We start from the raw sequence: 16,750 nt of genomic DNA, 5'->3' as shown, positions 1-16,750 counted from the left end.
CCATCACTAGGACTGATTTATGTTAAAACATGTTGAAATGGTGGGGCCAACTTACTTCCAATACCTTCCCTTTGCAAAAAAAAAAAAAAAAAAAGACAAGGACTCAACACAATCAGAAACGACAGAGAAAAGAAGGAAATTTAAAAGATGAGGGGCGTATAGGAAAGCAGAGTGGCAAATGACAGCAGGAGAAAACAGACTCCATCGCTGGTTATAGGTATAGGGGACAGGATTTCAAGGAAGAGGCTTGTCTTCACATTTGGGGCTGAGGGTAACAAGGACATCACAGTGGAAAGAAATGGGAAGACAGCTCAGAAAAGAATTGGAGGAGGGCATGGAGCCAGAGGTGAGTCCATCAAACAATGAAAGTTTCTTGGGAATGTAAATCAGATCTCTCCGCTTGAGGACCTCAAGGAGACAGGGGCAGGACCAACCTATGGACAGAATGAAGGGAGAAAGCAGCTGCAAGGAAAAGTGCTGTGATTCTCCGGCCTTGAAGAGGCCAGTGACGAAGACAGGTCCAGCTTCAAATGGACTGGAATTGGAAAGCCACAGCCTCTGGATGGAGGGTTAGAGTGTAGGGACATTCTGATGTTGGGAGCAGTGGGTCGAACAGGCCAGTCTGTAACACACCTCACGTTTGGGATGTGAGGGGGGAAACTTACATTTAGCGAGAAAAGACAACTTCACTTAAGCCAACACAAAAGAGACTGCACAAAAATCCCTTTGGCTCACAAATTTTAGAGTAAACCAAAGCAGAGTAACACTGGGCATCAAATACCTTAACAGTGAAGGCATAATTACTGGTCATTGTAGCTGCTGGGGCAATCAGTGATCAAACTGATTTTTCCTGCACCTTAACGCGAGACAATCAGAAAGCAAAAGGAAAGGCCGAGACCAACCTGTAACCTTCACAGTGGCCTTTCTTTTCACTACAGACTTCATTGTATTTGGACCCCTTGTTGCCGGTACCCGGGCAGGAGCCCCTGACCACGAGAGGCCTGTCCGGGGTGCAGAGGGTGTTTCCCCCGAGCTCGGGCGACCTGAAATGACTACCCCACAGCACTGATAGAGAAAGGCGCCTTTCAGGGCGATCGCCGAACGCTGGTTAATATGCACCCTTTTCCCCAGCCATTCGCTTCAGCCATTACTTCTGCAGCTCGAGGAGGAGGCAGGAACGGATCTTCCGCTGCTTTTGTTTCCTACGTGGCCGAGACCCACAGGAGCGGCCGCTCGCTTACCTGCCTTCCCGTTCCCGGGTCGGGCGGCGGCGGCTCGCGACCTCGCCCGTCCGGCCTGACTCAGCGGGATGGGCGGCTCGGGTGGCGGCGGCCGCGCGGGCGGAGGGGCCGGAGTGGGCGGGCCGGACCTGCGCCCGGGAATCCGCGGGGGCGTTGCCAGGGCGCAGGTGAAACCGACTCCGACCTATCCCGGGAACTTTCGGCGCCGCGGCTCCCAGCGAGAGGCCGGTGTCGCGCAGGGGCGGCCGGGGAGCCGCCCTGTCCCCCCGCCTGGGGCTGCGTGTCGGGGCTCAGCCCGCGCGCTTCTCCCCTCGGGACCCGCCGCCCGCTGGGCGCGCTCGGGGGCCGCGAGCCGCGCCTGCCGCCGCGGCCGATGGAGGCGGGTGGCGCCGCCCCGGGTGCAGGTGACACTCGCCAGGCCCAGGTTGCGGCCGGCCCGGGAGAGCGCGGGGAAGGCGAGACTCAGACGCCCTGGGACCGGGACACGGCGATGCGGCGATGGCCCGGGAGTTGAGCCAGGAGGCACTGCTGGACTTTCTGTGCCAGGCGGGCGGCCGCGTGGCCAACGCCGCCCTCGTGAGCCACTTCAGGGGCTTCCTCCGGGACCCGGACGCCTCCCCGCGCCTGCACCAGCGCCGCCGCGAGCTCTTCAAGGGCTTCGTCAACTCGGTCGCCACAGTGCGCCAGGACCCCGACGGCACCAAGTACGTGGTGCTGAAGAAGAAGTACAGGGACCTTTTGGGGGAGGAGGGGCTGCAGCGACCCAGCGACCTCCCCGCGGCCGCCGCCCCTGCAGGTGGAGCTGCGCCCCGCTCCCCGCCCGGCGAGCGCCGAGAGGAGCCGCCGCCGCCGCATCCCAGGCGGCGGCGGAGCGAAAAGGAGCGAGAGGAGGAGCCGGCAGGTGCAGCAGCCCCAGCGGCCGACCCAGGTTGCAATGGACTCCCCGCCGGCGGCGCGGGGCCGAGACGCGGCTCCCGTCACAGGGCCCAGGTGTCCGCAGCTGCGGCGGCAGCTGCCCAGGTCGGTGCGAAAGGCGCGGCGGTGGAGACGCGGGTCCGCTGCTCCCGGGAAAGTCTCCAGAACGGCCCGGGGGAGCTCCCCCGGCCGCCGCCGCTGCCCGGCGCACTCCCGGACCCCGCCACCGCTGGGGAGGAGACGGCGCGGGCTCCGGCTGTCCAGGACGAGCGCGGGGCTCCCAGGCAGCAGCGGGAAGGCGCTCCCCCTGAGCCCGCGCTGGTGTCCGCAGGGCCCCCCTCTCCTCCTCCAACCGTCGAGGCTACTGGGAGCGGGGCTTCCCAGCCCGCCGCCTCGTCCAGCCCTCCTCCTCCGGGGCTGTGGACCCCGGGCGATCTGCATTATTCCGCGCAGCAGCAGCAGCAACAGCAGCAGCAGCAACGCACTCGAGAATGGGTGGCCAGACATCCTCATCTCCCCGAGGCCCAGGAGCAGGGCCCCATCCGAGCCTGGTCAGTGTTGCCAGACAACTTCCCCTCGGAGCCGGGATTCTGGGTCCCGGAACCTAAGCCGGCGCCTTTGGACCCCTCTCCGTCCACCCATTCTCACTCTCCGGTTGTTCCGGAACCCTGGCCCGGGAACCCCCCACTGACAGTCTTTCGGAGCATTCGTTGTCAGCTGTCCCTCCAAGAGCTGGATGACTTTGTGGACCAGGAGAACCACAGCAGTGAGGAGAGCAGCAGTGGACCCAAAGAGTCCCCTGGGGGTTCTGAAGAGGGCTTGCACGGTGCCCTGGGAACCCCAGATGGGAGAAAGCTCAAGAATTCATCTGTCTGCCTTTCTCCAAAGGAGGTCAGCTCCAGAAGGAGCCCTCAGGGCCTCAGGAACAGAGAGGATGGGCCTGCCTCTGGGCAGGTCTCAACAGGGGCTAATGGTCTTGTAGGCCACTCACAGGACACTTTGTCCTGGCCAGCTCCCAGGTTAAGGAGATCGCTCAGGAGGAGCTCTCAGGCCAGAAGAGCCAAATCCTCCTCCTCCGATGAGGAATGTCTTGAGGAGGACTTGCTGAAAAGGAGTCGGCGCCCGCCCAGGCCCAGGAAACCCTCCAAGGCAGGAGCGGCAGCGTCCAGCCCCAGGGTGGATGCTGCTTTGATACCCAAATCCAATGACATTAAGGCGGCTGTTGTGGAGAAGGGTCAGCTACACAGCTTGTGGGCCCCAGGTAGGCAGGAGCCTGCAGCCTTGGTCCTGCACAGGCCTTCTGAGCACAAGTCGTGTCTGGTCCCTCTAGATGCCAGGGAGCATGAATGGATTGTAAAGCTTGCCACTGGCTCTTGGATTCAGGTGTTGGCCTTGTTCTGGGCGGATCCCCAGCTGGCTCTGCACAAGGACTTCTTGACTGGGTACACTGCTTTGCACTGGATAGCCAAACATGGCAACCTCAGAGCCCTTCAGGACTTGGTCTCAGGCACCCAGAAAGCAGGAATTGCCCTTGATGTAAATGTGAAGTCCAGTTGTGGGTATACCCCTCTGCACCTTGCGGCTATTCATGGCCACCAGGGAGTCATGAAATTGCTAGTGCAAAGGTTGGCTTCTAGGGTCAATGTCCGGGACAGCAGTGGGAAGAAGCCGTGGCAGTATCTGTCTAGTAATACCTCTGGAGAAATATGGCAGCTCCTGGGAGCCCCTCGGGGCAAGCCTATATTTCCTGTCTCTCCCTTAGTCCGAAGCTCTTCCCCTACCAGGAAGGCCAAGGGCCGGGATATAACTAAAAATATCACCCGAAAGACTTCCTTGGCTGCATTACTCAAAAGTCAGCACAACAAATGGAAATTGGCCAACCAGTATGAGAAACTCCCCACTTGGAGGGAAAGAGAAGAGTACAGTGACTAAGGTGGGCCCCCCTCTCCAACATGCAGCCACCTCACCCCCATCCTTGAGCCACTCAGTGAGAGAATTCAGGGGGAACAGAAAAATTGCCAAGGAGTTGGTAGCGAGAGGGAGATCGAGTGAGACAGCCTACCTAGTGTTTACCTGGATTTTTTGTCAGCACATCGTGGATCTCAGGGATCATTCAAGCTTTCTGACAGCTCAAGCACTTGGGCCAGCGAAACCGCATGTGCTCTTCCTCTTCCCTTGCACCTGGGGATCTGGGCACAGCGAGGCGCATTGTTTTCTGAAGCAGCAGTACCGGGCCTTGCTTGGCCAGAGAGGGAACAGATGTCTAACAAGAAGGGAGGCACTTCGAGGAATTGACAAAGCTCAGACAAAATCCTCTGGCTGGTAGCATTCTGGCGTCTGTTCATTTGGAGAATAATTTGGCTGAGAGTGGAAAGCACCAGATTTGAAATCAGATGGCTCCTCTTCTTTTTTTCATTCTTTTAAAATCTTTTTCTTCTTTCATTCTTTTATTTCTTTTCCCCTTCCTTCCTTTCTCTCTCCCCTTTTTCCTACTCAAATCAGTGAAGTGAACTTATTACCTGAGAGCCAAATTTCATTTAAGGGATTCCCCCTGGCTCGTATGGCTCAGTGAATTGAGCGTGGGCCTGCAAACCAAACAACTGCAGTTCGATTCCCAGTCAGGGCACATGACTGGGTTGCAGGCCAGTTCCCAGCAGGGGAAGCACGAGAGGCAACCATACATTGATATTTCTCTCCCTCTTTCTTTCCCTTCCCCTCTGAAGATAATAAATAAAATCTTTAAAAAAAAAGAGAGAGAGATTCCTCAGCTCTGTCCTGGTCTTCCTTTAGACACAACCTACTGGAGGCTAAGGCATGAAATTATTAGTGCCTCCTTTGGGTCTCTTCTCCACAATCGGAAAAGCTATTGGGTGGGATCCAGTTATGACTGGTGTTCAGGCCTTAAATCAACCTAAGGTAAACTTCCCAAATGTAAACACTGTTGGCACCCTTGCCTGGTGACTGAAACCAGCTTTCACAGAAACTGCCTGTGTCACAAACAGCGGGTCCGCGTGAGTTGTCTTCAGTAGGTTGGAATGGCCAACACTCCATGCTCACCAAAGGAGAGAAATGATTTCCCTTCGGGGCGGCAGTGAGGATAAAGGGATAAAGGCCTCCCCGCCAGGAGTTCTTTAAGCTGCTAAATGTAATTTTATTTGCACTAAACTTGTTGCCAATTAAGATTAAATATTAGCCCAAAGTGCTGTGTCTCTAACAGGAAGGGCTCCTCTTAATTGCTTGTGATGGGGCTGGGGCCAAACTCTGTGGGCCTATGAAACAAGAACGTCAAAATTTCAGACTGTAAATGTCAAGATTTCAGACTGTAAATTCAAAGAGGGTGAAAAGTGAAATATCTGAGTGGGGTTTGTGAAATTTTTATGGAAATGTTTTCATGTGCTGTGGCAATGATGATGTCTTTCAAAAGTGTTTTTGTATTTCTTCTGATTATCTCCCCTCCCCACTTAAGTGTCAGCAAATCTTTATAACTTATTGTTTTTATGCTGATTACTCTTAACTTTCTTCTTTACAAAACTGTCTCAGTGAATGTCAAGTATTTTTTGTTTTTAGTTTTACTTTATAACTTTGCTGAAATAAACATATCTCTGTTCTATGAAAAAAACATTAAAATAGGCATAATAAAGAAATCTAAGTGTTATTTTTTTCCAAAGAGGCCTATGCAAGGGATGAAAATTTGGCAAATCAAATCAAGAAATAAGGGAAACATTCCCAGACAGTGGAGCCGTGGTTAGGAGAGATGAAGATTTAAAAGAATAAAAGATAAACATCTATGCAAATACGTTTAAAATATCAACTTTAAAAGGCAAAGAATGTTTTTCCTTTACCATACTTTTGGCACTGCATCAATTTATTCAACCAACATGTTTTGCTTAATGCTGTAGGGTTTATATAGGTGAGTGGGACATGCCCTCTTTCTTCTTGAAACTTAAAACCTAGCAGGATTTGTTGTTGAGTGATTTATACCCTATCTTGCTCCCAAGGTATCTTTTAAAGCTGCACTATATTATACGTAGGCTTTTAAAATTAGGCAAAGAGAAAAAAGGTGGTACCAGGAATGAGCACAAAATAACCATAATGCAAGAAAAAAAAATGTCAAAGTGTCATAAGTACAAAACGAAGCACTCCTGAGTATTTCAGAAGAGAGTTTCCTTTGGACTGGGAAGATCAGGGAGGGCTGTACTGAGGCCAGGAGTCTTAGCGAATGATGCGGGCTGTCCAAGGAAACCAGCTTTGGTAGTTCTACCACATTCTTCACTTCTGCTTCAGTGCGTGATTTGCATAGCACTGGTGTTGGCTGATTGCTCCATGGTCAGGACACAGTTCCCGGTTTCAAGTGGGTTCACATGAGCACTCAGGTCGCTCTGGCCTTTGTCCACATGTCGTAACTGTGACTCTGGTCGACTCTGTTACATGGTCTACATGTGTGCTGGGAGGAGGCAGGGCAGAAGAGGATGTGAGCACAGTTAAAACAGACCTAAAACACCTGATCAAGTCACCCTCTCGCTCAGGTTGTAAGATTCCGGCCAGGAGAGCTGCCAGGCCCAGCGCATTCTTCTAGCCGCCTGCCAGCCAATCCCTGCCAAGAACCATCCACTGAAGCCACACCAGCCCACCCTCTGTTTCTGTGTTGCTGCTGAATTCCTTTAGCTTAGAATCCCTTTTGTTGTTTTCCTGGTGAAATTCCTCTTCTCTTTTCAGGGGGCAGTTCAAATGTCCCCAGAACAGTTCAAGTCAGAAGATTCCAGGGTAGAGACCTACAGATCAGAAGAGGGATTTCTCCTGCATCAGAATTCTCACAACACTGTACCCACATCCACCTACAGTTTTGCCAAATAGTATTCTAGTAAATTGCTAGAATGTTTGATTGTTTTCCTTAAGACTTTAAACATCTGGAGATTAGAGAATGTGTTTTCAACTCATCTAAATTAACTAGGTATTTATGGATCATCTGCTATGTGATAAAGACAGGGTGTGAGGGTGGAGTCACTGGAAACCAATTCCCGAACAATGAGGTAAGTGGGCAGACGTGTGCATCGGGTGTGCATCGGGACTGCATGAGGATACAAAGAAGGGGATGTTCGTGGAGCACTTTCTGTGTATCAGGGTCTATGTTTTTGCTGGAACTACAGCATTCAGTAAGGTGCACGTGTTTCCTGCTCTCATGGCACTTTTCCTAGATGGGGGGAGTCAAGAAGGCAACATGGAAGTTAGATGGGCCAAAGGGCCAAGTAGAGAACGGAGGAGGGAATATTCCGGAAGGAGCGGGAGCAAAGCTGCAGGATGTGTTTGCACAATACTTAGCCACTTATGGTTGTGAGGGATGTGTGGCCAGTGCTTTGTGATACAGGGAGGTGGTGTGGAAAGAGATGAAGATAGAAAGGTAACTTAAGTCCAGGTTGAAAAAAAAGTATTTTATGCTATGTTAGCTATGATATGGCATTTTCTAGGGTGCCAGGCACTGTGAAAGCTCCTTCAGACAGCGTTAGTGTTATTCCAGATACAGATGTTTTGCCAAAGTCTCCATGTGAGGACAAAAATACATCAAAGTGTTATATAGAATGTACTTGATTTTAAACTTTCCCTTTCAACCTTTCTTGTCTTTGATGTTAATGCTTGTTTCCTAGAAAACAGTAGTAAGCAATAAAATAACAAATGGCACTTTAATATTAAAGGCAAACATTAGAAACTGTTGATTACTGTAGCTCAACCACTTGCTTCTTTTAAAATAGTTGTAGTGAATTTTAATCTTGTAAATAAACTGGTGTAGATCGTAGTCTTATTTTCTGCTAGAAAAATTGCTTTGGGGCCAACATTTCAGGATATTATACGTGGCACACCATGACTTCCAGGTGCTTTGACTCCTCTGTAACTTTCCCTAAATAGCAGCTTCACTGAGACATAACTTACATGCCATACAATGAACCCGTTTAAAGCGTACAGTTCGATGGCTTTAGTATATTCACAGAGTCGTGCAGTCTTCTGCTGCATGAGTCAAAACCACCGACCCGGCAGCGGAGCCGCCGACGGCCCACTGCAGGGGAGCGACATAAATAGGCCGGGATGAAAAGAAGATTTCTCTCGTTACAGCAGGAAGGACAAGCTAGAAGCAGAAGTCAGTTACGTGTTTGTAGCGTCTTGGTTTCGTATTGGAAATATTAGGAATGTTGGTTCAGTCAGCTGAATAAGGCGAATAAAATTGTGTGTCTACAATGGGGAAGAAAATTTTAGTTGGGGGGCTACTTTAGTCGACAAAAATTAGAAAGAATCAGATAAGATCCCCAAAGAGCTCTGTATTTCCTCTCAGTTCTCAAAGGCCCTGGGTTAGTGATGAAGTCATTTGGTCACTGTGACGACAGTCTGGGTTCCCGCGGCACTGATCTGAGAGCGCACATTGGGTCTCAGGCACGTTAGCGCAGCAGTGATGCTGTGCGCGCATGTTTGCCACTACCACACAGGATTAAAAAGGTGTAATGAGAGGGCAGAACAGTGCAGTACCTAAGCTCGCGGCAGTGGAGCGAGGCTGCCTGCGTTTCTGTCCTGGCTTGGGGAAGATCTTTCACTTCTCAGTTTTCTTATTTTATGACGGATGTTTTTGAGAGGATCAAATGAATTAATACAGTGTCCATAGAAAATTCCTGGCACGTAGTAAATTCTCAATGAATGTTAGCTACTATCATTTTTAAACACCACTCAAAATATACAGAGCATTTATATATGCAACTATGCTGAAAGAAAACAAATCCTCTAGTTGACTAAAAAGGTGCTACAAGAACAGGATTTACTTACTAATAAAGCCAAACATTTTTTCTTATACTTCTATATAAAGAGATGTGTGTTTTTCTCATTTCAAATGAAAAAGATCTATTCAACTCTCTTCTGTGTAACAATTGTTAGCTATTATGATATGTCATTGAACAGAATGACATCTAATTGAAGTCACATAATATAAAAAATAAGCATCTCTGGTGTGGCCTGGAGCTGAAACCCAGGAAGAGGTCTGAAGGGCTGAAGCTGATGGGGAGGGGTGTGTGTGTGTGTATGTGTGTGTGTGAAGCAACCATCACTTAAGAAGTTGAACTATCTATATTTATTTAAATCTTTTTTAAAAGATTTTATTTATTTATTTTTAGAGAGAAGGAAGGGAGGAAGAAAAAGAGAGAGACATGAATGCGTGGTTGCCTCTCACGTGGCCCCCACTGGGGAACTGGCCTGCAACCCAGGCATGTGCCCTGACTGGGAATCGAATCGCAGTTGTTTGGTTCGCAGGCCTGCGCTCAATCCACTGAGCTACACCAACCAGGGCTAAATTAAAAAGTATTGATCTATTAAACTATTCTTTCTCCTTGGTGTGAAAATAGTACTTCTTGATTTCTAGTTCCCAAATTTGACTTCTCTTTTCTGCTTTTAAGACTTGGGTTTTTAAAAGGGAGCATAGCTTTATGTAAATCATACCTCAAAACAAGAAAGTGACAAGACAAATAGGAGAAAGATATTTGTCAAATTGCCTGTTGGGGCTAAAGCCAGGACTCTGTTTTGAGAGGGTCTGATTCTTCCATGCATCTGATTTCTCTTTTTGGGTAGAGTGAACATTTCCAAATCTAACAGCTATTACCAGGTATTTCTCTATAATTACGGTTTCTGAAACCATAATTGATAATCTTATAGAACTTGAAGCTTTTGTTATTATTATATTTATGTCCCTAAATAGAATTAGCTTTCCAGTGAACTCCTATCTGTTGGTGTCAATCAGGGCAGTGACATGAATGCGGTGAACAAAGTGACTTGTCACATCCCATAATGGGTCTCACTGCATAAGAGATGGGACTGGCTAAGGTAGGGCTGAGGCAAGGAGGACCTGGGCCAGAAATAGTCCCATTCCTCTAGTGGCTTGAGGAAGTCAGCTTGCCAAATCATACAAGGGTGTCTAGATCAGAGGACTTGGAGCTTCTAATTAAAACAAAATTTTAAAGTGAGCAAAATGAATATTCATCCAGCAGATGACCATAACCTTGCCTGAACTGAGGGTCCAGGGAGAACCATACTGATTTTCCTTTCTGCAAAGAGCTAGAACATATCCACTGCAACAAAAATAGCCATGCCCTTACAGTGTTTGAATGATGGCCAAGGGTTCTCCTCAGTTTCCCGCCCGGTTTGACCCTAACTGGTTATATGCTGAGTATGAAATCTCTGTGAGCCCTGATCCTGTGAGGAAAGGAGAAGCGAGGAAGGGGAAAACATACCAACAGCATTAAATTGGCCTCAGGTCATCAGGACGGACTGTGCTAAAATGTGCAATATTACCATGGAGAACAGCAAACTGGGAAAATAAGAGCAGAAGGCTGATTTTGCTTTACACTGAACCTGAATGTTTCCACAATAGAAATTTTAACTTGATTCCCAAGGAGCATCTAAACTAAGCCCTGGTTCACAGTAACATAGTGACTACCCATGGGGCCATCTTTCTATGCACTGAAGAGAGATCACAAAAGCATTGCCCTGGATTTTGGGGGCAAGATTGTTAATACTTGTCGGGAAGTCTCGGGTAAACTTTTTAAACCTGGGGGATGCTGTATACCTTTCTTTCAGGAGCAGTGAACTAAAAGTGCATCGTCTTCACAGACATTTTCCTTCTGATCTTTGTTCTTGGCCAACTATGGCCAGTCAATCAGGAAAAGATAGGGGTCAGAATTCAAGACTATGGCTACTTGTCTAGACCTTTAAATTACTTGACATTTTCAATTATCAGTGTTATTAAGATTCTATGCCCTCCCCATATAGTTCTATTAGGACAGTGGGGGGATTAAGTTAGTTGTATCTGTATTTTTATACCACAAAATATCTTGTATTTGTCTCTCAGATTCTTAGTGAAGGAAGGCATCTACATAAGGAAGCTGACTCCTAAAATATCTAATTCTGTGAACAGCCTGGGATTCTCTGAGACAAGGATTAATTCCAGGGCAAAGACAAATGTCTGTAGGCCGGAGTTCCACTAGGTACCACCTGACCATAACCCTGTGTCTCTTAGGTGTGTGTCACCTTACACTTTCTTGTGGTCTCTTGGATCCAGGTGTTTTTCTGCTAAGAGCTTTACAAGGCCACCCAGAAAAGTAGAGTGACAGAACAGTGGACAATATCACCTGGCGATCTGTACATTGTGGGCACAGGACGGCTCTTATTCTGCCATAGTTAATGCTTTTTCTCTATTGTGGTATATGGCTGACTCATATTCCATTTTAGAGGTCTTTGTGTGGTATTTTCTCGGATTCGAAACCTCTTATTCCTTTAGTCATTTTCTCTGAATTGAGAGAAGAAAATCACTATCCCTTATAAACCGAAAGCCATAGCATCTAGATACCAGCTTGGTGTCTGGTGAAGACCAAGATATGGTGGAGAATGGCTTTGAAGAAACTGAAAGTTGGTGTCCCTGTAAGGAAGCAGAGCATTTCCATGAGGAGAGGTGAAGCAGTGTTCTGTGTTGTGGGAAGGTACCATAACAAACACTCCCACTACCTGGTAGGTTTGGAAAACAAATTGCTTTGATTAGCAAATTATTCTAGTGAATAGGGATTTCTCACATATACTTTACATAATTAACAGTTGTAGCAAATTGAACTACAAATAATTATGCTAAACACAAAGTAATTTGTTTCAAAAAACCACACAAGACCCTGAGTGTTTTTTGACCTTATCATTGTGAATATCAATTATCTTTGCACTTTAGATGCACAGAAGTAAATTCAGTTGATGAAAGGTTAGGTTTTATAAATTTTACGTCTATTTTTATATTTTAAAGAATTAAAAAATATACAAATAACACATACTTATTGTAGAAAATCAGATAATAGATGAAGAAAAACAAGAAAAGCCCTAATTTCTCAACCTTAGGTAATCCCAGGTAAGATTTTGGTGTGTGTCCTTCCAGAATTTATAACAAAAATGAAACCACACTACATAATCTTTTCTAACCTATTATATTGTTTAATGTATTTATTTTTCCATTTGAATTGGGTATCATATATTGAGTTCAAGATCAAGAAAAGTTTAGGTTAGCAAGTTCAGTCTTCAGAAGACTGAAAGTGGGAGAGTTCAAGAATTTATTTGTGGGCCAGACTTTTTCTTAAATGTCACTTCCATTCTCTGCAGTCTAAGGGTTATATTCTAAATGTATTATTTTAGTTGTTTAAAAATCATTCTTTGCATTCCTTTGACTTGAAGCAATGATGTTCTTTTGTTTTTAACTAGCTTCTTTGCCTATTTTCTGGGTGCCGGCCTTTTCAGGCAGGAGCCCCTTCCTCCCGGAAACTGACTGCTTGCACCCATTCAGGGCAGAAAGACTAAAGGGAATGGCTAGTTGTGACCATCCGTCTCACATCTGTAGCTTTTCTATGTGTTTGTCAGGCAGTGGAGACATGAGACAGGTGTGAGCCAGATACGATTGCAGGCTATTTTCTATGTTTGATCACAAACTTAAAATGGGCTAGATCTATCAGTATCACTGATCTCTTTTTTATCTTTATTTTTGTGATAGCTAGGTAAAATATTTTAAAACTACTTAATCACGTAACATAAGGATGAGAAAAGAAAACTAGGAATTTAAATATTTTCTCTGATGATATAGATCCTTTACTTAAAGCATATCCTGAAGATGAAAATTGCTGTTAGTTTTATTTAAAAATATAGTAAAACTTAAGAATTAATAAATTCTAATTATTTCTATTCTATAAATTCCTTTTTAACTTTTGATTGCCTAAGTATAAACAGCATAAATGTTTTATTTTACTTTCTTTTTTATTTTTTAAAATATATTTTATTGATTATGCTATTACAGTTGTTCTATTCCCCCCTTCATTCCCCTCCACCCTGCACACCCCTCCCCCACCATCCCCCCTTTAGTTTATGACCATATGTCTCAAGTTCTTTAGATTCTATATTTCCCATACTATTCTTGCCCTCCCCCTATCTATTTTCTATCTACTGTCTATGCTACTTATTTTCTGTACTTTCTCCCCTCTTCTCCATTTCCCACTCCCCTGTTGCTAACCCTCCATGTGATCTTCATTTCTATGGTTCACTCCTGATCTAGCTGTCCTCTTAGTTTGCTTTTGTTTTAGGTGTGGTTGTTAATAACTGTGAGTTTGCAGTCCTCTCACTGTTCATCTTTTTTATCTTCTTTTTCTTAGGTAAGTTCCTTTAACATTTCATATAATAAGGGCTTGGTGACGATGAACTCCTTGAATTTGATCTTATCTGAGAAGCACTTTATCTGCCCTTCCATTCTAAATGAAAGCTTTGCTGGATAGAGCAATCTTGGATGTAGGTCTTTGCCTTTCATGACTTGGAATACTTCTTTCCAGCCCCTTCTTGTCTGTAAGGTCTGTAAGGTCTCAAACTCTCAAAAGAGTTTGAGAAATCAGCTGACGGTCTGATGGGAACTCCTTTGTAGGTGACTGTCCCCTTATCTCTTGCTGCTTCTAGGATTCTCTCCTTCATTTTAATCTTGGCTAATGTAATTATGATGTGCCTTGGTGTGTTCCTCCCTGGGTCCGACTTCTTTGGGACCCTCTGAGCTTCCTGGCTTTCCTGGAAGTCTATTGCCTTTGCCAGATTGGGGAAGTTCTCCTTTATTATTTGTTCAAATAAGGTTTCCACTTGTGGCTGTTCCTCTTCCCCTTCTGGTACCCCTATAATTTGGATGTTGGAACGTTTAAAGATGTCCTGGAGGTTCCTAAGCCTCTCCTCCTTTTTTTTTGAATTCTTGTTTCTTCATCCTTTTCTGTTTGGTCATTCTTTTCTTCCTTCTGGTCCACTCCTTTGATTTGAGTCCCAGTTTCCTTTCCATTACTATTGGTTTCCTGTGTATTTCCCTTCATTTCAATTAGTTTAGCCTTCATATGTTCCTCTAATTTGTGACTATAATCAACCAGTTCTGTAAGCATCCTGATCACCAGTGTTTTGAACTGTGTATCGAAAGTTTGACTATTTCATCGTTACTTACATTTATCGGCGCTGGGGCTCTGAGTTGTTCTTGAGCCATGTTTTGGTCTGTTCCTGCCTGTTAGGTATGAGGAGCAGAGTCTTAGTTGTTCACCAGGGCGGGGCCACCTAGGTCGCTTGGTTGTGACGCTGTAGGTGGGGGCGGGGTCAGAGAGGGACAATGGTGGTTCCCTCTGCCACTTCCTGCCGCTCGGGCCTGCGAGGTTCGTCTCACTGTTTGCTCCTTCACCAGTTTATGGTTTATCTGTGCGCAAATGTGTGACTGAGGTCAGCCCTCAGTGGGTCCGCCCACTACTCCACACCTGGGGGCCACCCACGGCTGCTGGTGCGCCTGGGTTGAGCGCCCGGGAGGGTCCGGTGGTCTTTCCTGCCCAACCCTGCTCTGCTGCTGGCTCTGCCCCTCTTACCAGTTTGGCTGAAGGGTTCATTGTTGTCAGACTTCCGTGTAGTTCAATTTTCTGTGGTTTGGCTGCATTTTTGTTGCTAAAACTTTGTTGTTTTTAAACTTGGTTGTGCGAGAAGGTAAAGTGTTTTCACCTACACCTCCATCTTGGCGGAAGTCCCTTATTTTACTTTTTACTATTTTTATTAACAGCACACTCCATATATTAAAGCACTTTTCCTCGTTTACAATTTTAATAGCTAAAAGTTATACTACTCTTTTAATATATGATAGTTTGCTTAGCTATTTCCCTACTCTTTGACATTTGGGTCCTTCCTCACCATTACAACTAGTACTAATATAAATATTTTTGTAATAGTAATCACAAGATTCTTTTATTTCTCAACTATTTTCTCAGGTGTGGTTTTATACCTTTTATTATATTCACTAGCTTGTACTTGCAAAAGATTAAGTCAAATCAAAGTGATGCCAGCAAGGATGCAAAAACTAAGAAATCTGAACAAGCTATAGGCATTAGTTAATAACAATGTATCAATGCTAGTATATTAACTGTAACAATACTATACCTATGTAAGATGTTTCTAATACAGTTGCGATTTTCCACTGGTGTGATGCAAGAATTTTTAAAGCATGCATCCCAACTATTTTAGTCAGGAACTCTGACCTCTTAGATTGTCAAATAAAAAAATGACAATAGCCAACACAGCAATAGTGATTCAATGTGAAAGAATTAAAATTACACCTATTTTTTTGTCAGAATGGCAAAAATATATTTTTGGAGTGCTTCAGATTTGTAGTAATTAGTTTATGTGTGCGATGTGATCAAAAAAGTTGAAAATCTCTGTAGTAGGGGAATCTGAGTGCAGCTGGAGTGGGAGAAGCAATATCTGACCTCTATGTATTATTTGCTCAATTTGTTTTAATAAATCTAAAGCTGTATTTAAAAAGTCTCAAGCTAGAAAGTTAAAAAATATATAACACATCATCCCTTTCTTGAACTACATCTAAGTGCCCACCAATATTTAGTATTAAAAAAAAATTAGTCTGGGCCAATGGGAGCCTTGAATGTTCTGTTACTAGGCAGAGTTCGGATTCCCTGCAACCAGGAAGGGGACTGGGCTTTTAAGGATAGCTGTGGGCTGGTTGATTCCTGGCCAGGTAAATAGAGGGGCAAGTGCCATGCAAGAAGTATATCCCAGTAGGCACTTGAGTTTTAAAAGGGTGTCTCGAACTCTGCCCCTTCTGCCAGCTGTTTTCCAAAAATCTCACCTCCCCTGTAGTCTTACCCATGGCCTACTACCCTAATCCCTCTCCCACCCACCTATTTCATACAGAAGCTATTAGGGGCTGAGAACAGGTGGAAGTGCACGCAAGCACCAACCCCTTAGGCTGAGTAAGAAAAAAGAATGAGGTAAGGAAGGGAGGTAGGAAGGAAGGAAGGAGGGAGGAAGGGAGGGAGGGAGGGAGGGAGGAAGGAAGGAAGGAAGGAAGGAAGGAAGGAAGGAAGGAAGGAAGGAAGGAAGGAAAGTTCCACAGTGTAAGGACCATGACAAGGCACCAGTCAACAAGTCTGTTGAAGCAATTTTTTCCCCTCTGTGGCTTTACTTTGTGGTTCTGACTCTTGAGGAATCATTGCCTCTTGATTACACAACTGATGGAGAAGAACTCAGGGCTGGTGACGAATGAAATTAGATTTGCTTAGAGTTAGGTAAAAGCTTCCAGCATAGATTCCCTTTTGTTCCAGCACAGACTCCAAGCAGTTGGATATGTAATATTTGGCAAGTACGGAGATTGTGATCACACGCAGTGTGTGACTGTCCCACTTTCTCCACTCTGGAATAACAACCCCCGCCAGACAGGGACACTCTCACTGCACTCTCCAAGTTTTAAGGTGATAAAATTTCATTGCTGTGCCCATGAGATATTATCATTGTTTATCCAAAGATCATGTCCAGTGACTGAATAGCAAAGGTTCTGGAAGTTAGAAGAGGACATTTAGTTTTTTAGCTTATATTCTATATCAACAGACCCATCAAAGGAGCCATTTTACAAGTGATACAGGTAACTTCTCATCTATTGTATTATTGTCCCAAGGTGACAAAGACACTCCTTCGAATTGGAAGCTGAGGCATTTTCTATTTTTCTATTTTCTGTTTTTTCCTAAGGGCAAACAAACTAA

At 45.7% G+C, this 16,750-nt stretch overlaps 1 protein-coding gene across 1 annotated transcript; it reads left to right on the top strand.

Moving 5' to 3' along the window:
- The first annotated feature begins 1,466 nt into the window (after nucleotides 1-1,466).
- On the top strand, nucleotides 1,467-5,802 carry SOWAHB (sosondowah ankyrin repeat domain family member B). Its single transcript, XM_037147052.2, has one exon. The coding sequence runs from the start codon at nucleotides 1,740-1,742 to the stop codon at nucleotides 4,086-4,088; it is 2,349 nt and encodes a 782-aa protein (XP_037002947.2). The 5' UTR covers nucleotides 1,467-1,739; the 3' UTR covers nucleotides 4,089-5,802.
- Nucleotides 5,803-16,750: the final 10,948 nt, after the last annotated feature.

This window comes from Artibeus jamaicensis, unplaced genomic scaffold (assembly GCF_021234435.1).
Source record: "Artibeus jamaicensis isolate MK-2021 breed Jamaican fruit bat unplaced genomic scaffold, CSHL_Jam_final scaffold_1031, whole genome shotgun sequence".
NCBI classification, from domain to species: domain Eukaryota; kingdom Metazoa; phylum Chordata; class Mammalia; order Chiroptera; family Phyllostomidae; genus Artibeus; species Artibeus jamaicensis.
Note: the sequence above shows the minus strand (reverse complement) of the source record. Positions and strands in the feature narration are given on the sequence as shown.

Coding starts and splice junctions, on each gene's coding strand:
- SOWAHB (XM_037147052.2), top strand. CDS start 1,740: ATGGCCCGGGAGTTGAGCCAGGAGGCACTGCTGGACTTTCTGTGCCAG.